This window comes from Corapipo altera, unplaced genomic scaffold (genome assembly GCF_003945725.1).
Source record: "Corapipo altera isolate COAL_440 unplaced genomic scaffold, ASM394572v1 0, whole genome shotgun sequence".
Taxonomy (NCBI): Eukaryota; Metazoa; Chordata; class Aves; order Passeriformes; family Pipridae; genus Corapipo; species Corapipo altera.
This window is the reverse complement of record NW_020884872.1, coordinates 14,175,655-14,196,367: the sequence shown is the minus strand read 5'-3', so window position 1 is coordinate 14,196,367 and position 20,713 is coordinate 14,175,655. Positions and strand designations below refer to the sequence as shown.

General features: G+C 36.2%; 1 protein-coding gene across 6 annotated transcripts in view; it reads left to right on the top strand.

The window, feature by feature from the left end:
• Nucleotides 1-20,713, top strand: part of CNKSR2 (connector enhancer of kinase suppressor of Ras 2) — a 206,728-nt gene that overhangs the window by 70,175 nt on the left and 115,840 nt on the right. For all 6 annotated transcript variants that reach the window (XM_027637473.1, XM_027637464.1, XM_027637456.1 and 3 more), the window contains exons 5-6: nt 5,693-5,734; nt 14,969-15,088. In XM_027637473.1, the coding sequence (XP_027493274.1) occupies nt 5,693-5,734; nt 14,969-15,088 (162 nt within the window). The remainder of the gene's footprint in view (nt 1-5,692; nt 5,735-14,968; nt 15,089-20,713) is intronic.

Genomic DNA, 20,713 nt, shown 5'->3' with positions numbered 1-20,713 from the left:
CAAGTTTATTATTTTAAAGCTGCCATTGTTTTTTTCTGCCATCAGCTGTATTAGATGTATTTTCTATGTATTTTCTAATTTTAGTGAAAGACTAAATGAACTCAACCTGTCTTACCCTTGTACCAGTGGCTTTGTCCAAGAAAAGCAATGAAGGGTAATAATAAATCAACGTATACTGGAAGTTATAAGACTATTGCCTTCTTCATGTGTTGGCAAAGCTTTAGACTTTGTCATCATTGTTTTTGAGAACTTCTGTGAGAACTCTCAGTGACAATTCCAGCAAACCTCAGTCTTGTGGCTCTCTTGATAGTGCTGAATTGGGCAGAATTCAAACCAAATGAGCCTTTCTAGAGCCAATGGCATGAGTTCCCTAGAGCTAGTGACACTTGAACAGACTCAGACTAGGCTCCTTGAAGCCAAAACAACTTATTTTTCGTGGTGTGGTACCAAATCTGAAGGGGCTGGGAGTTATGTCTGAGCATTCTCAAGTTAATTATTTTTTATTGTTGCTAAGTAGCAAGACCGACAGATCATCCATTTGACTTATACTGCTATTAAAGGATTCAGTTACAGTTTTAATCAATTTGAGAAGCAAAGGGATTTAAAGGATAGCTTGGTTTAATTCCAACCAATGGCTACGTTGCTCGAGAGAGATTTTTATGCCAAAGATTTGGCAATGCCTGAGAGTCTGAACCCTCTTTTAGCAATCATATAATTCATTATTTTTGTTACAAATAGAGTACTGGAGTTACATAGTCTAGAACATTTTGCATGACTTTAAAAACAACGGTGACAGCAGTTCTATCAGACATCTGTTTTTAAGCAGTACATAAAATCTAGCTGGTGCCCTCTTGAAACTAGACATGGAAGATGAGTGGAGTTGCTCATGAAAGATGCATTTCCCAAGTGATTTTACTACCACTTTTAAATGGTGTTCCTAACACAATTGCCTACATTTTTATCTGAAAAATGCTAGAAAAAACCCAGTGCAATATACACAAATACATACATGTCAATTGCCTTCATCTAAGTTCAGTTGGACTGCAGAGGAAAATAAATGAAAAAAACAGGGAAGAAGTTCCACCAGAAGTGACTTGAAAGCTACCTGGAGAATGAATAATCTCATGGCAAGCTCTTGTTCTTTACAAGTTGCTCCAGTTTACTCCATCACACAACCTGCTTCTGGGCAATGCCACTATCATATGAATTTATAAAGGACATTTTTTGGCTAACATGTTACCTGAGAATTGGGAGATTTGGGGTTTGTTGCTGAAAATCACATAACCTGCTTCTGTATCAGTTCTGCCTAAGAAATTGCCTTACCTTGTAAGAAAAAATAGATTACATATACATGAGCACCTAAAGCATTCTGCTGAACAAAAAATTACAGTAAAAGAAGTCCATGCTGTCTCCTGAGCATTCTGATCTAAGGATTAGTAGAAATGCTGAAATGTTGCTGAAAGAAATAATGCACATATTTCTGCATTTCTCTCAATTTCTTATCCATTAACTATTTGTATGTATGTATTTTATTTTTTTAACTAGCATAATTTTATTCTGAAGTTAAATTATGGAGTTGGCAGGAACTTAAAGACTGCCAAGAGTGCAGTGCAGCAGCTGCCTAGAATATGTGGCAAACACATGAAGAATAATAATAATAGTAGTAGTAGTGGTGGTAATAATGATGGTATGTTTTGAGAGTATAGCCTGCAAGTATCCTGAGAGGCGTGTTTGATAGGTAATTGCAATAGGTAATTTGACAGGTTGCCAACTTGAACTTGTACACCAGATCATATGTATGCAAAAATAGAAGTGTTTTCTGCTGAATAGTTATCCCATAGTTACAGTGCTAAAGAACTAACTGCATGAACATTTTTTTACCTGTGGGATATGTGAGCAGTAGGATGAGTTGGCAGGTCTTCTGTATCTCAGTACTTCACATTTTGAGTTAAGATTTAATTGACGTGGGTGCAAAGAAAACAAAGGATAGGAAAAGTGCTAGTGTAATTAGCTGACTCCATTCCCCACTTCTGTGACATACGAAGACAAATGTTGAAAAAGAAGGTAATAATAGTGAGGGTAGAACTAAAAGAAAATGGAAAAATATACCGTCATAAATACTGCTTTTGAAAAGAAGTCCACAAATATTTGTATTTTATGTTTCACATGTGGTTTGTTCTAGCAATGTCTGGGGTAGGCCACAGTGATACATGTACATTTTGCAGCATTGCCACAAGCCAATGCTGTCTGTTTCGATGGGTTTAATTTAAATGTGCTTAGTAATTATTTCTTATGACATTATGGTAGGATCTGTGCAGATAAAACTCACAATTTTTTTTTGTAGAAATAATGCAGAATTGTGGTTATGAAGGTCAGAGCTTCTGGGAGAAATAAGTGATGCCTCTCAGCTGCAGTGTAGTGTTGGTCTTGCTACCTTGCCTGGTAGTCTTAAAATTAGATTTTAAAACAATACCAGGATTGAAAATGCAGAAGAATCCTCTCCCTAATTTGTGTGGTTTATTCTTGCTCTTCTTATTTTTCTCCCTTACTGCTTTTCTTTTTATTTCCAGTTTTGGACCTCATGTTTCCCTTTTTTTGGGATTTTAGCCTAGTTCCAGCTTTCTCCAGAAAGGTCACTTTTGCCATTCTTTATGCATGAGGCAGAGCTGGAGAGAGTGACTGTGAAAATCTGGTATTAGCAATAAACTTGTTCTCTCATGTTTCCCTTTTATGTCCCTCTTTTTGTGGATGACAGTCACAGTTTTCTCTCTCAAACTGCTTATGGCCACTATTTGACTGTCTTCAGGAAATGTAAATTAACACTTCTTTTGTTGCTTTATTAACAATCTGTGTCATTAATCTTCTAGAAAATAATCCACATTTAGAAAATAACATTATACTGTTTCAGCTGAAGCTTTATTTGGTTGGTTAGAAGAAGATCATATAGCCTAGCTTCAGTTATAGTATGGGAGTGGACGTATATAGTAAACTTCAGAGAATAAACAGGTAAAAGTAATATATCTCGTCCTTACTGTAACTGTGTATTTCAGTTCAGAGATAATCACAGTATTGTTTAACTAAGTGAATAGCAAATTTTTATCTTGTGTAGGAGTAAAGCTTGGTTGCAGATTTTTATGTGTTCTTGCTTTTCTGAAGTAGAAAAAAGTTAACGTTAAACTTGCATATGATCTGTTTCTTACCTTAATTGCAATGTTTTGATACTGTAGTTAAACAGATATTTAAGAAAATCTTTCAGGAGTAAGATATAGGCTTGTATGGAAAGAAGAGGCATTTCCAGGTGTGGGTGGTATGCTGCTAAGAATAAAAACTTATTTCTAATTGCCTAATTAGAGACTTTTCATAGTTCTCAAGTGCTTTAAGCTTTTTTAGTTGAATTAAAATGGGTATGAAAAAGTAATAACCGTAAATGGTAAAGGCCCCCAGTAATTTGCATTCAGCTTACCATGCCACCTAAGGGATGTTTGCAGAGGGTGGGCACAGTTATCTTCAGCACTTGCTTAAAGATAAAGCACAAGGCAGCCAAAGGGAAATGAGCTGTTGCCTATGACAGAAAAGGACTTGTGGCTTTTGCTCTTGGGGCTGTTCAGAAGCAGCCTCAACCCTCATCTCTAGGGATGGCTGCAGGAAGTTGAAACGAGCTGCAGGGATCAGCTTGGTGACCTTTTCCTAGGTTTCTTTGAATCCTAGACTTCAGGGCTTCTCTGGTCTATGGCTCTTTACATTCCTGCATGTTTCCCCGAGTTCATGCTTAAATTATGTTTAGTTGGATATCAATCATGTGTGGAAAAAAATATATTTTGGAATTGTTTGTGGTTTTTTTATGGAAACATTGCATTCACTCTCCTCCAGTTTTTCTGTCTTTTGTGGTTTACAGAACTGTTAATTTTTCTCTTGCCTGAATATGAAGATGTAATATAACAGTCTGCTGTCTGCTATGTGATGAACTCATTTAGCAGTTCCTCTTCCCAGATCCTGAATTTGTAGGGAATTATATGTTGAGAAGTTAAGGGTGAACCTGTTCACAGACTGGATGCCTGAGAAGTTTTCCACTTGTTTTACTGTTTTTTGTGGATTCAGAAATATTTGAATATTTTATATATATATATACTCCTGGTTTGCTGAAAATAAGCATATATAGCTTCCTTCATGATCATGGAAGAGATTAATTTCAAGGATTTAGCAGTATTTCTCTGTTATTCACTGTTTTCTTGTTTGTAATAAACATATAGAGTATTTGAGAACCCAGAATCCTTCTTCCTTTAGTAGTGAAACTTCTCAGACAGTATCCTCTCTAAGCCAAATGTTTAAACTTATAGTAAATTCTTCTTATTACCAATGAAATAATTATGTCTGTTTAAAAGCACTTTTTTTTGTTCTTCAATATAAATGTTGCAATCTCTTCCTGCTATTTTTGCAAAATGATTCATAAGAAACCATGCAGAAAATAGATGTATCCAGATTGAAAATGTTACATACCCTCCCACATATAACAATGAAATGTGTGTTTTGCTACTAAGATTGCAAATACTTCATTGATGTCTGAATATAATTAAATGTGTTAGATTTTCTTTCTGGCTATACTTACTAGCAAATGTTTCCTGAATGCCAACAGCTGTTATTAGGAAAATGCTCCCTGATCAACCTGCTACTTCTGCATGGGTTGCTTCATATAAAGCTTAAGAACACATTGGCTTTTCTGGCCTGAGTAACACTGGAAGTGTTTCATGGATTAAAAGTTCATTCTTTTTAAAACAGTTGCATATAAAAAAAGTTCTTTTTCTAGCATGATAAACTGATTTTAAAACAAGACTTTAAACATGAAAACTTAGTCCCATTTTTCATGTGGTTTATTAGATAGGACATAAAGCATCTGTTCTAAACAGAGCTTGCACTAATTATCGTAATGTTACTCTTAAAAAAGAGTAGTTCTTTCACCAATGTTGGTTGTCTTTCATGTACTCTCTGCCTTGCTAACTCCATTTCTTTATATTCACTGAGATTTTGGCCTGTCAGAAAAACTTTCACAGTCCCAGACTCCCGTCTGTTAGTCTTGCCTGTAGAACCTGCCTCAAATCCTACATAAGGTGGCAAGAATGTACATGCAGTCCCCAGCAGGCTGTGTGTAACAAGAAGGTCTGCCTCAAGTTTCCTGTGTGTTTTATTTGGCGTTTCTCCTCCCTCCCATGTCATGCTATGTTATAAACAATCAACATGTGCAAACATGTCAGTTCAGGTCAGCAAGAATTGTTCATCTTAGTTTCCTTTCTTAATCATTTAAGACTATTGCTGGTATCTCTGTTTTTCAGTGTTACCACTACAAGCAGGTAATTTTTATCCATGGTCAGGGGTGACTGGTTGAAGGCACTTGTCAGGTATACATGGGACTAGTTGGTATGTGTCAAAAGGATGTAAAGTGGAGAAAGAGTGCTATCTGCCTCAAGGAAAGAAGCAACAAGAACTAGGGAATAGATATAAACGTTTACCAGTATTGCCTTTCTGTGGTGGCTTCACACTTTGGTTACGGGAATCTTTTCATTCTGTCCAAGTCTTTGAAATATTTCATTTCATCCTAAGGACTTTTCAATTCAGTTGAATTCTTTTTAATGATAAATCAAGGAAGGAGGAATGATTGGACCAACTTAACCTACCTTTTCTGCTTTACTTTTTTCAGGATTGCACAGTATATGAAACAGAGAATAAAATTCTTCATGTGGTAAGTAGTGTTTAGATTTCTGTTAAAAAATGTATTTGTATAGACCACATAGAATTTTAGAGCTGTGTGGTTCGTGCTTTTTGTATGCAGTGCCAGTGTGATAATGAACTAGTCTGAATATGACCGAGTGAATGTATAGAACTGCTTGTGAATAGGTCGTGATGTTACAAACCTGTCATATGAGAAGCCAGGAACTTCGCAAGGGTTTGTCTGAAAATTGCGCCTGAGTTTTAGATATTAATTTCTGTTTCATGTTGTGGCTGAGCTTTAGTGAGTATAAAGTTAACTCAGATCTTGTTTCTAAAAGTTAGAAATGAAGATAATATCTCTCAGAGTGAATAATGAGTTGGCTTAATTTATTCACTATATTTCACATTTTCATATTATGCTGGTCTTATTATAGATCTTAAGGAAGAAAATACTGCATTTCTTTATTTTAAAAGGTGAACCTCCCAGTAAATTTTGCAGTACTTTTTTTTCCCTTTTTTTTTTCCTATTACTCCCATATCAAAGGCTTGACAGGCTGAGTTCTATAAGCTTTTGATACTTTGGTTTCACAGTGATGTGGATATAATAAGTCTCCTTGTATTTTTAAGTTTCACTGACATGTTTTCAGCTGTGGGACACAATGAATTAGCAAATTTATTGAGCTCATCTATGCTAGGCCAATCTCTACAAGTATTTAAGTGAGGAGGTTTTTAATTGCATAATCTTGGCAGAGGTTAAAGTGCTATAACTTTGAAATCATTATATATAGCCTGGTTTTCAAAACATGTTTGTTATCTGCTATAAGAGATGAGAGTTCTGACATTTGCTATATACAGTATATAAATTTTACAAATCAGCAGAAAGGACTGTTAAGGCAGTGTTTAGAGTTAATACAGGCTTCAACAGACAATTTTGAGGAAACTGAAAGCTGACCGAAAGCAATTAGTGAAAGAAGTAAATCTATGACTAAATAAGTAAAAGATAGGATTTGACATGATATTTCAAATTTGAAAGGTAGTATTCTACACATGCAGCTGAAAAGGCTGATGATGAATTGGAATTGAAAGCAGTCACAATTCCCTCTAACCTCTCTCCTTGGAAGACAGAAAAATGTGTTGTGGGTTTAGCCCATTAGACATTCTGGGGGGAGCAATCTAACAGTAGATTAAAAAATAGGATAGGAGCAGACTGTTGGATCAAAGTAGTAGATTTTTGTCCACATTACCTGTTTGTGGTCCAGTGGTTTACTTTATGTTGAACTTGTGTTCTGGGTTGAACATCTTCATTGTTCACATGGTGAAAAGTGTTATTTTGGCCTGTTGTGCTGTTGTTAAGGGCTGGAGCTCTGTAAGCACACATCTCCTGTGGGAATGCTGCCCTGTTTCCCCTGGAGCGAGCCTACTTAGTTCCAAGCTGGAGAACAAGAAGATGCAGTGGGCACAGAGGGGGTTGTGAGACCATACTTCCACTATTGAAGTGCAAACGTGGAAACCTCCAAAGTTTACCTGTCACTGAGTCTTCATATCTTCCTCTAAAGCATGGTGAAGTAGGCAAGATCCTCAAATAAATGACTGATTGGTTTGCTTTAATTAGGTAGGGCCAAAAAATAGTTCAGGTGTTCGTATTCTAAAGGCAGTAGTTTCTTTTGAAAAGCAGATGAATGCCCTCTTTCCTTCAGAAGTGGCTGTGTGGGTGTTCATGTGGAGATTGCTGAATCACCTTGTGCATAGGTAGTATGTTTTAATGTCAATTCATGTATTCCCATGTTAGCTCTCTGGGTATCACTGATACATTTTAAGAAATGGTGTTCTGTGGAGACGGACCTCTATAGCTTCAGCTTATATTCCAGAAAGAAATATTTTTGTTTGTTCCAAGCAATTTCGAATTTTTTAGAAAAGCGTTTTGATTACCACTCATAGTATTAGGTTAAGTATTAAACTAATCTCTGTTATTCAAGTAAACACATAGAATGTATCTAAAGAAAGAGGGTCTAATTGAAGAATTACAAAGTTTTAAGAAGAAATTACCTGCTTAAACTTGTTTATTTCTTCTAAATGGAGTTCCAAAATGTGCCTGGGGAAAAATGTCTCTTCTACAATTTTTTGCCCCAGGATTGTAGGAGTGTTGAAGCAATTATTTTAAAGACAACTATGTTTCTTAAAGTTTGATTTTTTCCCTGTGACTTTATTCACAGAAACACTTGGTTTCTGTGGAATAAGAAGCGTAAAACCACACGCGAATAATGTGTTGGGTTTTGCTCATTAAAATATTGATATTTCTGAAATATACATGGATACAGAGAAGTGCTTCGTATTTCTGCCACTTCATTTCTCAGTATGTTTTCTCCAGATTAGATATTGCTCAGTAAGCAATGTAATAAATAAATAGTTAAATAATAATAATTTGTTGGTATAACCAGAAAGTAAATTGTACCACAAAATAATACCAACAGAAGTAGATGGCTATAGAAAATATTAATTTTAGAAGAACAAGTTTTAAAATACACTGAACCTAAATATGAAAGGATAAGCCACAGGTGTAGTATTTACTTCAAAACTGAAAATTAGTCTGCTCTTGCTAGTTTATATTTAGAATCTTTGTATTGATTTAGCTTAAGATGGTAAAATGTTTGTAAAACTGCTCAGCTTAAAAGGTTGTCAGTTCTGCTTATTTGGGGAATTATAAGTTAATCATTGCAAAAGTGTAAATGGAGTTTTAAAATATTTGAAGAATTGATTCCATCCAGCTGTTCAAGGCTGTATGTGATGGAAATATCCAGTACAGATTAATCCATATGAAGCAATAAAGTATTAAAGGGAGCACAAAGCGAGAAGGACTAATTATAGAAAGTAGAAACCAGGCTCTAGTCAGATTAATAATAAGTTTTAACTGAAAAATTTTAATAGTCTTTCTTTTAAGTATTTTAGTTTAATTCCATAAAAAAAGCGAATGTTTTCCTAAGGAATTTCACTCTTTTAAAATTGGGCTGCATTTCCTGCAAAATGAAAATGCAGTTTTTTTGAGTTGGGAAATGGTAGAAAGTGAATCTGCAGAGTGAAGCTAATATTAAGAAGTTTTTTGAAAAACAAATGAGCTATTTAAATTTAAAAAGAATTACTAAGTTGAAAGAGAAAAGAACAAGCAATGGATCAGAATGTTCTTTTGGTAACAGCCTTGTTGAAACCACAGTGACAGTAATTTGCTCCTGCCCACTATATTTGAATATTTGTTATAGAACTATAAAGGACTAAAAATACATTGTCAAAGGTATCATTTTTACAGTCTTATAAAAGAAAAAAAGAAAAATGGAAAAGTAACTACCTTCTTTTTTTCAGGAGCCTATACCTTGCAAACTAAACCAAGCAAGCTTCATTCTAATAGAAGCCTCTCCTTTTGCATCCAAAATAAGAAGTAGTTCACAGTTTAAACTTCATATATGTAAAAATGCCAGTTCAGGCCCACTTGGTTTTAATATTGCTGGAGTTATTGATGTATTCCATACAATACAAGCAATGTTTTGGACTAAAATTACTTTATTAATAATTATTTGTTTTGGATTAAGCATTCTGATTAGACTTCATTTTTTGAAACAGCTGTAACTAGCAGAGCTGCTTCTTTTTTTTTCCCAAACAGATTAAAGTTAACAGTGCCCAGATGTTTTTGCATACTTTTAGCCTTGAACATCCATATGTCTTATTGATATCCTTTCCCTCATTCAAATGGCATAGGCGAGGAACTTGATGAGGGAGGCTGGTGCTGTTGTTGCTCTCAGCCCTGGGAATGTGTTTCAGCCAGGATGCTTCAGTATTGAAATACTTGGCAAGATAGATTTAAGCTTGGTCACTAACCTGGGTAAAATTAAGGACAGGGACAAACAAGTCTGTTTGCTTGATCAGAAATACTTGGTGACCATAGAGCTGCCTGAATCAAACAGATAGAGAGTTTGGGGGAAAACCATGTCCTTAGCTACTTGCACTCTGCTGCAGAAGACAGATGTTTTCCCAGGACATACTGAAGTAGCCACAGAGAATTGGAACAGATAGAAATCTAATTTAGTCACCTTTAGGTCCTTATCCCTCTGGCTGAAAGAAGGAATAATTATGGAAAAGCTGTTAGAAATTGGTACCCTATGATCCAAAAATACAGATAGAAACTAAGTATTACCTGTAGGTAATGCTGTAGGGCATAAAGTACTTACCTACTGGGGAAAAGATAATGTTTCCCTTTGAATTTCTACCAAACAACTAGGTGCTGTGTGGTGATATTTTTGTGCTCCTTTGAATCATTTAACTTTACACATAAAGATTGTGGTGTAGCTTCAATCTGCAATTACAAGTGTGTCACTTGAATAGAGAGTTACTGCAAAAGAGAACTGAAGTTGTTGCTAGAAGGCTTATAGTGAGAACAGGGACTGTGCAACAAAAGGAGAAAATATAATAATCTGTTGATTTCTCTCAGTTAATAATTTGTAACTTGCTTTTTTTCTAATGTGGACAAATTCTTTCCCTTTGTTCAGCTACCTTGCACTCTGGAAGCTGAGTGCAGCTTGAGGAAGGCTGGGGATTTTAATGCCTGCTGATTTTTGTGGGAGCTAGTGGGTCCTCAGCTTCCTGTGGCTTCTTACTGTAACTAACACTGCATTGCAGCAGGCAGTCAACAGTTACAAAAGATAAAGGAACTTGATCTCATTAACAATGTTTTCATAAAGAGAAGTGTAGTTTTAGAAAACATCCAAAAGTACTCTACCATTAGAGAGAAAAGGTGAGAAGGTAGTACTACCATCTGATTTTACTGGCACTAAAATACACTTCTATGATACAGCTTGTCCTGAATAATTATGTGTTCATAAATTTTTTGGAACAAAATGAGTAGCATTTCTTCTATTGAAATTAATTGAGTAGCCTACATGCAAAGTATTATATCAGTCCATTTTTTTCATAAAATAAAATAATAATTTATTTTTTATATAATTAATCATTTTAAAAATTAATATTAAACCCCCTGGATTTATCTCACCTATATAATTTCTCAAATTGGATTTGCATGTGCTGGGATGAAAGCTCCAGTGAAGTCTGGGGTGTTTAGGGAAAATTTAGTCAAGCTAGAAGTAAAGTTACATAGAACATAACTTAAAATTTAGGCAGGGTTGTTGCTTGAGTGAATACGGGATGAACCTGATGAGCCTTGGTAGGAACTATGTAGGAAGAGGAGCACAGGGAAGTCACAGGTGGTTTATGTGGGAACTTTCTAAGTGCAATAGCATATTGTCTCCATTAAATTGACATTGCTTTTGTGCTAGGCACAGGCAAGGCACTGGATGGTAACTGCATTCAGAGCCTCTAGTTAAAAGCTCGTGTAAAGCTGTACCCTATGAAAATGTCCCAGAGCTGGACAATATATTCCTGGGCCTGAATTTCCCACTTCCTCCTTCTCCCATCCTCGACAGACATACACATCCCCCCAAAAAAACCTCAAACAAAACCCCACAAACTGTGAATGAGATGTTCCTGAGAGTAAAGGCAAGGAAAAATGCATTATTTTGCCTGTATCAGCCTCTGGACGTGTTTCCAGTGAGAGCCTGTGTACCCTTTCTTTGCAGAGGGGAGGGAATATCTGCTGTGTAAGAGTGGGCTTTTTGTTGTCCTGGCTCTGGACAAGCTCAGAGTTCATGACAATCTCTGCCTTTAACATAAGTCCAATAAATTTTTGATCCTGCTTATGGTTCAACTCTTTAACCAAGAAATATTTAACCAAAAATATTTAAGTGTCCAATAGTTTATAGGGAAACTTGCAAGATTCGGTAAGTATGTAACACAAGCAGGCTTCTCATACTTTCAGAAGAAGGTAAAGGAGTTATTTTCTCATAGCAACTGCAAGTTTTGGATGGTTGGACAGCACCCAGGTTCCTAGTTTAAAAAAATTACTTTTTGTTCCCCAAGTCTTGAAACTATCCCAGAACAAGAAAACTGAAATAAAATGCTTAGTATTCTGAAATTAGAAGAGCAGTTTAATTAAAACCAAATTAGTTAGTCATTCCTTGGAAGTCCAGGGAAAGTGAATATGCCAATTTGCTGTGCGATAGCAGTGAATCTTAAATTCATAATCCTCCTACAGGAAACATCTTTTCCCCTCCAAAGGAAAGGACACACAAAGAAAACATTTTTCAATTAAATGAATTTGCTGGACAGAACTATTCCATAATTACTAAGCAGATGATTCTGTGATTAGGTCTCATTATCCAGAGCGGCTGTTTCTTGAGCAGCTCTCTTTATGGGTGCAGTTAGTTATGGCATGTTGTCTTACTGAATCACTCGGGCCCACTAGTGCTCTGTTAGATAGCTAGTTCTGTTGGTCAGAAACTGAGAGAAGTAATTCAAGAACTTTAGTTAGTTTTCTTTTTTTTTTTTTTTTGTACCTTCTGTTTTCTTTTGCTGTTCCCAGTCACCTCTGATACTCATACACGATAATAAACCTGATAACATTTAATCAAACTTTAGAAGTTATCTGTCTTAAACTTTTGTATTCACTGTGGTGAGTTCTGGGCACTCATGAAGCGGAAAATATTTTGTAGTAATGCAGCAGTTTTGCCCTACGTATAATTTCTAGGAAGGTAGTTGTGCATGCATCCCCACATGTTGAATGAGCATTTACATTCTGGAAAGGTCATAGAATTTGAAGCCTTAATCTGAAAGTGCATCCTGTAGGCGTAAGGTCTTTTCTAGAGACTTTGCTGTGGCACATTTATTCTGCTTAGAATGGGTATGATAACCTGCTGTTGGACTGCAGTGTGAATATCTAAGGAAGCTGCAAGACCCAAAAGACAATAATTTTTTAGAAATGCACTGAAGCATGTGGGAGATTTTTTTATCCTAACAACTTGGTGATTTTGACATCCAGTGTTCCCAGAGCTCCTCTTGGGGAAGATTCACACCACCTTGTTTTAGAATGGCAACCAATATAACAGTATTGGAATGCTGATCTCCACAGACTTACTGTGCAGTGTATGCTGTACCCCTCTTATGGAGAGGCAGAGGGAGAGCAGCTGCTCCAGGGAGCAGCTCAGCTTAGGCTTCTGTTCTGTGCCACATCCTAGACTTGCCCAGCTCCTCACCTTTCCCCATCCTCTGTCAAGGCAGCTGAGGACTTTTCTTTTAATGAGGAGCCATGTCTGTGACTGACATACCTTGTGTTGGGTGGTAGGAACTCTCCTTGTCTGTTCATTTTGGCATCTCTCTGAAATGCAACAGTTGAAAAATAGGAGAAAAAAATAGTTCACTACAAGCAAAAGTTTCTCTGAAACTGCTAAGAACTCCATAAATTTAGTAGTTTTAGAGGAGATTAATAGGAAGAATAGGTGGGTGAATGCAAGCCTAAAGTTATATCTGTTTTCGTCTGCAGAGAGTAATTTATAATGTAGGTCTCTTCACTTTGCATATGGAGAGCTGAGTGCTTTGTAATTTTTTTCAACAATTTTTCAATAATTGTCAGTGCAATTACAAGAGGTATGAAAATGAAAATACAAATAGCATGCCAACACTGTGTTGAAAAAAGCCAAACAAACAGAAATCTAATTTTTAGTTTTTATTATGGAATTGTATATAGTTTTTATGTTTTAAAAATGTCAGGTCAACACAATTTTTGTGTATCCAAAAACCATTAAAAGAAACACAAATTTCCATAAAGTTCACTTTTTTACTTCTTCCTATTTCAGGTAAAACACAAAATATTCTTGACCTCATTTTATATATTTCTTGGCTTCTTTTATTCAGTAATGATTCTGCATCATGACAAAGCAGAAGGGGTGGTGTGTGTGGCTATACTTGAAAGTAGTATTTTTTCTGGAAGAAGGTCATATTGGTAATAAAAATTTTATTATATTTTCCATTTGATTCTGGTTTGTTTTTTCCATCCTGAAACATTATTTCTCAACAAAACAAGTGATCTATATACGAACCTAAACTTTTAACTGTTTGTAAATAATTTGAAGAGGAGAAAATCACAGTGTCCTCGTATGTAACAGGATTAAGATTTCACTGTACTTGGATTTATTCTTTTTTTCTTTTATAACTTAAATTTTTTTATCTTTTTTTTTTTTACATATTTGTAGATTGTCATTTGGAATTATAATGGTGGTTTGGCAAGGAGGCTATATCCAGTTATATTATTTTTCCATAACATTGTAGTAGATATTTTTTACTGTAACAACTATACTTTGCAGTCTTGGAAGATTGGCTGGTGCAGCAGTTGTGTGCAGTTGTGTTTCAGTCTTTTGAGGAGACTGATTAGGTTTCATCTTTTGAATTTGAAAGCAGTTAAGCTGGTTCTTAATTGATTTTGGAGAGACCTGCAGTTTTGGGACCAGAAGAATGTTCTAATCCCTGAATTTGCTGACAAAATTGTATCTGGAAATCTAAACAGGGAATTCATTTAAAGTTGCTGAAAGATGACTTCATGGAAAACTTTGAAACTCTCAAAGATCACTTTCTTCCAAAAATATGAGAGAAAGATAGGAAAACCTCACAGCTTTTCTTCCTCATGAGAAGAGGGTTTTCAGGAAGTGAGAGATCAGGAGATAAACAGTACCAATTTGACAGTCCCGGCCTTTTTAGAAACTTTTCCTGTCTTGCTGCGAAGAGGCTGCCAGTGATAACTGGTATAAGAGTTATCCCATCCTGTAGTGGTGATTTGTTGTAATCTTCATATCTGCAATAGTAAATCATGCTTGGCAGCTGTAGAACATAAGAAATCCAGTCCAAAGGCAATTAGCATGTTTTATTAGTGTAGAATAAACTTCAGAGTTAATGGGAGTTGCCTGGCATAATTAAGAGCCTGATTTTTATCTGTGCTGAACTTCTGCATATTCAGTGGAAATTAGTGGGGTTTGGGGCACTTACTGTCTTTGCAAAAGGTGTGGGCAGGGTGGAGGTTGGAGCTCAGCACACGCTCCCCCTGTGCTCAATCACAGCCCAGAGAATGCGTGAGAGCAGCTCCCACAGCCCCTATTTCTCTCTACTCAGATGCAAAAGCATTTACCTCTTATTCTTTCCTGTTCTGGCGCTGTGTTAGTTTGAGGTCATCACAGAAAATGTATTTTGTATTGCACTACTCACTGAGGCCTTTTCCTCTCCTCCTTATTTTTGTCTGCCTTGTACATACTTGCAAAACATGATGGTTTAAATTGTATGTTGATACACAAATAGTTTGCAGTGCTTATTGTGACATTTTCTTTTCTTTTTTCTTTACCAGTGTAAAACTCTCTCTGGAGTCTGTGATCACATAATCTCACTCTCTTCTGACCCACTGGTTTCTCAGTCTGCCCACCTCGAAGTGATCCAGCTTACAAACATCAAGCCAAGTGAAGGGCTGGTAAGAAGTACGCAGTTAATCAAACCCACCATCCAGGATGAGAAAGTGATTTTTTTAAAAATCAGTTGAATATATGGAAAGGAATAGGACATTTTAGCCTTTCCTGTTTTAAAGCTTGAAAATAGTTTGATTACCCATGCTAGTTTGGTTTCTCATGCAGCTGGGCCACCAGGGATGTATTTTGTAAAGCTGACTGAAGTATGCAAAGAGTTTGGTGAACAGGGAGAAATGAGTAAGAAGTTCTTGCCATTTATACCAACTTCTGGAAAATGGTTCAGATTGTTCTAGGATCTTGAAGTCTGAAGGGATTTAAATTACTAAGATCAACTCAACCAAGAAGTTTGCGTGGGCTTGTGAACAAAATCTGTCAAATTCTGGAAAATGTTTCATAGTATCTCTGGGTTATAAAGCTATTTTATGTTATTCAAGGGCTCTGTAGCCCTCCTGATAAGTAACTCATTGAATTTTATTGCAAGAACTCTGCATTCTTGTAAAGGCTCTCAGTGCAGCCATCGTGCATTTGTTTTTAAAGAGCTGACCATTGACCTTTTGTTTGCTCAAGTAATCCAACACCCACTGCATGGGAAAAGCCCACTGATAACAATTCTAGCTGTATGACTTTACGTCTCTTATAATAGCTCTTCCCATAATTTTTGAAGGTAGAGTAGAAGGTGATCAGACTGCTGTTAAACATTTTTTTGCCTAAAGAAAGAGCTTTTGTAACTTCTGCCCAAACTTATTCTCATACCATTTTCTTGAATCTTCTTGAAGAACTGTACTCTTTGCAGCATGTTTTTAAAGTTGTCTGGACTTTGTACTTTTGGAGAATATTTTGGTTTGTGGGTCGGTTGTTGCTGGGTTTTGGTTTGATTTATTTTTTTGACAAATCCTGGTATACCAAGGTATTTAGAACAATTGTACACTAAATTAATTTTCATTCTTTTGGAAAATCATTATTAAAATATGAGAACAATCCCAAACACTTGGATGAGTAAATATTGCCCTATCCTATGTTTTAATCTGCAATTTGTTTTCCCTTCCTGCACTAGCTTTCTTTTTTATCTCTGAATCCGTTTTGAAGTTGTCCTTCAGGATATCAGCTTTTCATGGATTCTCCCCTCCCTCTTTTCTCTGCCCTTACTCCTGTAATTTTAGCTCTTATATCACTTTACTGCAGTCAACCTTTTAAAATCCTCTCTTCTATTGTAATTAGGAAATCTTCTTCCCCTTTCTCTTGATCACCTTTTTATGAGTTCTGTCCATTTATATCTGAACTTTAATTTTTTTTCTTTCTGTCTTTGTGACTATTTTATTGTGGTGTTTTCCCCTCATTTAAGTCTTTGTGTTGGTTGATGTTAACCATTACTGACTGAAAAATGTTGAACGGTTTTTTTGTAAATAAGAATATGTTTCATGGGTCTGTTCCTGCTGGGTAGCTGATGAGAGAATCTCTTTCCTTCTTTGTGCCTCTGTTTTACACCCTGTGTCTGTCTTGTCTGTTTAAACTGGAAGGTCTTCAGGCAGGGTTTTTTCTTTTACTGTGTTTGTGAACCAACTCAACAGGGTCTTGATGCTGACTGAGGATTATTGTGTCATTGTCATAAAAATAATTATATGTATTTTTTTCTGAAAAGGAAGATAGCAGTCATGCAGTATACAAGCCTTAGAAGGATACAATGCTGTTTTGACACAGTCATATTTTTTCCCTTCATCCTTGCCCATATTCCACTATTCTGTTGCCTCTGCATTGTGCCGTCTCCTGTAGATTGTGAGCTCTCCAGAGCAGACACCAAGGAAAGTCTGTTTGCACGAGAAGGGTGAATATCATAACCTTTCTCTTTGTATCAGTGCCAATCTTGTTAACAGATCACCTTTGTCACATTGTTCTTGGTGCTTTATATGCTTTTGGGTTGTTTGGCTTTTGTTTCTTTGTTTTTTTAAACTAACATCTTTCAATTAAGATACAGTGAATGCATATCAGTACTGCCCTATTGAGTGCTAAGTGTGTCAGTGTAAGAATTTATGGTGGAGCTTGGAGGTGAGAATGTTCTCTGCACATCACAAGCACTTGGATGAATGTGAAGCTCGATAACTTCTGGACCTTCTTCCAGGATTTGTGCAATTATGGAGGTGGAAATATGATCAACTTTCCTATAGATTTTTGACCTGCACGACAGTTCTGTGCTGGCTCTACCAAGCACTAAATAAAATGTTCTGTAAGGACGGAAAGGCTTCAAGCAGAAGGAAAAAGACAAGGATGGCTGCTAACTGGGAAGATTTTTTTGTCACCTATCATAAACAGAATATCTAACACGTCTCAAATTCAATAGCTAAGAAGCTAAAGTAAATCTGGGAGAGGAAAAGGAAAGAAGAAGAGAAGGAAATTAAAAGTTTGGAAAACAATGTGTTTCCCTAAACTCATGGTAAATATACAATGGAATTAAGATAATGGTTGAAGTTTTTACAACTTAAAAAAGATTGGAGCACTATCAGAATGTTTTAATAAGCACAAATAGTTCCTTCACTGTGTTTGATCTTTTCCTGTGGAAACGTAAGTATTTGTCAGAGGTAAATGTAAATTGTCAGACCAATACCTGAATGCAGAAGGAATGTGTAAATGAGTTGCAGGGTTACCATGTCTTATAGATATTAAAACTAGCTACCATCTATGACTAAATAACTTGTCAAGCAAGTAAACCTGTCAAGCAGAAAATGTTGTTGTGATGTGGGGAACCTCTTGTGTACTGGGCAAAGCAATGTTATGGGTCTGTTTTGGGATTGGTGTTCTGGTTTTCTTTCCCCTTTCCCCCCCACCCCCATCCCTGGTCTCTTTCCCAGGTGTGGTTATGTGACTGGATGCATTCGTGTGTTCTCCAGGGAGTGTTACAGGGGGAAGAGATACTGCATAGCCACTGTGGGTTGTAAGGGTAAAAAGAGTTTTCAGGGTAGAAAGTTATTTAAAAAAACATAAAATGGACTAATGTGGTCAACTTTGCAATCACCAGCCTGCTCCCATGTGTGATCCTCTCTTTTTTCCTTTTTTTTCCCTTTTTTTATTTTAATTTGAGGACTTCGAAGTTGTTTCCTCTGTATTAGTAAGCAGAATTAAATTTTGTGTGTTTTTACTCTACTGATGTTCTACAAAGAGACAAAACTGACTAGCTTAGGTAGTATCTTTTCCCATGAAACAAACTTAAAAATATTGCTGCTTGACTGAAAACAGTGAGTGTATTAAGACAAAAAGCAGGAAGCCAAGTTTTCCTTGGGTATTTTTTCTGCAACAGTCACTTCCTATTTTATCTTTATTTTACTATAGGGCAGAATATCAGAGAACTGTAGCAACGGTTAATCTTGAATTTCAATTTTTTCACGTTCATATAATCACTTTAATCCCAGTCAGGTAAGGTACTGTGATGTGTGTTCAAGCTTACTAGATTCAGAAATGCAAAGGTAAATCCACCAGAACATGAGAGTGATTGATCAGAGTTCCTTTTTACCTGTTGAAGCAAACACAAAAGACACCTGTCATCTAAAAAAATCACTAATAAAATACAAGTCATAGATACAACAGGGTATGGCAGCTGATTAAAGGTGCACTGCTGATTCCCTTTCCAGGAATCCAATGTACTACTATTCCTAATATTTCTCCTGAATTTTTTTTTGTTTGAAATACTGGAGAAGCTGGGAAATAATTATGAACAGGATTGTGTGAGCTGTTTGGGGTTTAAGAGGCACGTGCATCTTTTGAGGGCTCCATTAAAATAGTGTCACTGAAAGTAAAAACGTATGTGATAAAATGGCATTAGTATCTTCTTTTCTATCCAGCATTGCATAAAATATTTTAGAAGTATATAATATTCTGTTTTCAGTGTTACAAAAAAAAGGCAAAAACAAAGAAAGGAAAAAAAAAAGAAAAAGTCACAAGGTCTCTTTTCCAACCCTTAACTGAATCACCAAGATAAAATGTAATGTTCGGTTTGAAATTAGAGTTCTACCCATAACTGATCAGAATAATCTTGCATGTAATTAAGCATGGCTTACCTGTTCTTTAATCCAGACATACATTTATTCCTGATTATTAGGTTGGTTACCTTATGGTTATTTTAGTCATATAAACCGAATTATCTTTCCTTCCATTTGATGTAACTGATTCTTGTAAATTCTTAGGGACCATGGCATTATCTTTGAATACCTAAGATGCGTATCTAACAATGTTTCAGTACAAATGAACAGTGCACACTGATCTCCCCTGTATTCTTGATTGCTGAAAGTACTGTTGATATTGTGCAGCCACAAGGAGGCAGAGAGGGGGAAACTTGTAAATGCCTTGGGTATTCTTATTTCCATTCCAGATAAAACAATTGAAGCCAGAAACATTCTCTTCTCTGTACCATTTCCCATATATTGTTCCCTTAAAAGGAGGAGTGGAGGAACGTGGCTAAAAGGGGCTCAGTTTTCTGTTGCAAAATGTTACCTCTCCTCATTTAAAAGCTGCTCTATAACAAGAATTATTAATTCTTGCTCTTGCAAAATTAATGTGACATGGTACTAATGTAACATTTATTAATTTTACACATGTGCACAAAATACAATCTGAGATGGGTTTTTTTTCAACTTCTCTCTTACCTCTTAATATGTGCAAAGTCTTGATCTTAGCCTTTAAAGACCATTCTGCAAAAGTTCTTTTTCCTCTTTTCTTTTCTCAAAGTCTTTTAAATTTGTGGAAAAGACTAGATTGGATGTGAATTGCACTTCACTGTGATAGCACACTTGGATGACATTACTATCCTTTGGAATAATACTTTGCACAAAACTAAACACTGCATAGCCATTAAGTGTGAGACTGTATCCTCAGCTTTCACCCTGATGTTTAAAGTTAAAAGCAGTAACTCACTAATTTCTTCAGAAATTGGTCTCTGTGGGGACCTGACTCAGTGTTCCTGTCACCATGGTCACTGTGATTTTAACTCTTGCCATGTTGCAGGGTATATGGCCCAGTCACTTAGATCTGGATCCTGAGAGGGATTTAGGCCCTGATTGTTGGTGGTTTGAGGACAGGTATGTGTGCTAAATAACAGGTACCAACGTATCTCAGCCTCTTTTGTGGCTCCTTACACTTTCTGTAAGATGTGTGTATATTAGTGTTTCCCTACCTCACAGGGGTGTTGTGAGGATAAATGTATGAAAAAGCCATTCTATATTTGATATAATTAAGTGGAAACTGCATGATGGAGCCAACTGATGGACAAATTACTGAAGGTACATAGAGATGCTGGAAGTTTAAGGATGATGTTAGAGGTTTCTGACTGTGTAGTAATGAGCTTGGTTTGTTACCTAGGTGATCAGATTCTTGATTTGTTGCCTTCGAGCTGTGGCAGCTCAACATGACAACTGGGTTTGATGCCATTACCACTATGTAATTGTGCAGAACAGAATTTGAGTTTACTTTTGAGCCCCCTATCCTGAGAAACTCATAAAGTCCCTGCTTTTTTTACTGGGGATATTATCCACTTTGTTAAGTGAGGTGTACTCCCTTGTTTCTGCTACCAAAATGTCTGTGAGTTCTAGTCCCAAATCAGGTTAATCCAACCTGATACATCCTCTTTGCCTCTTAACCATACGTAT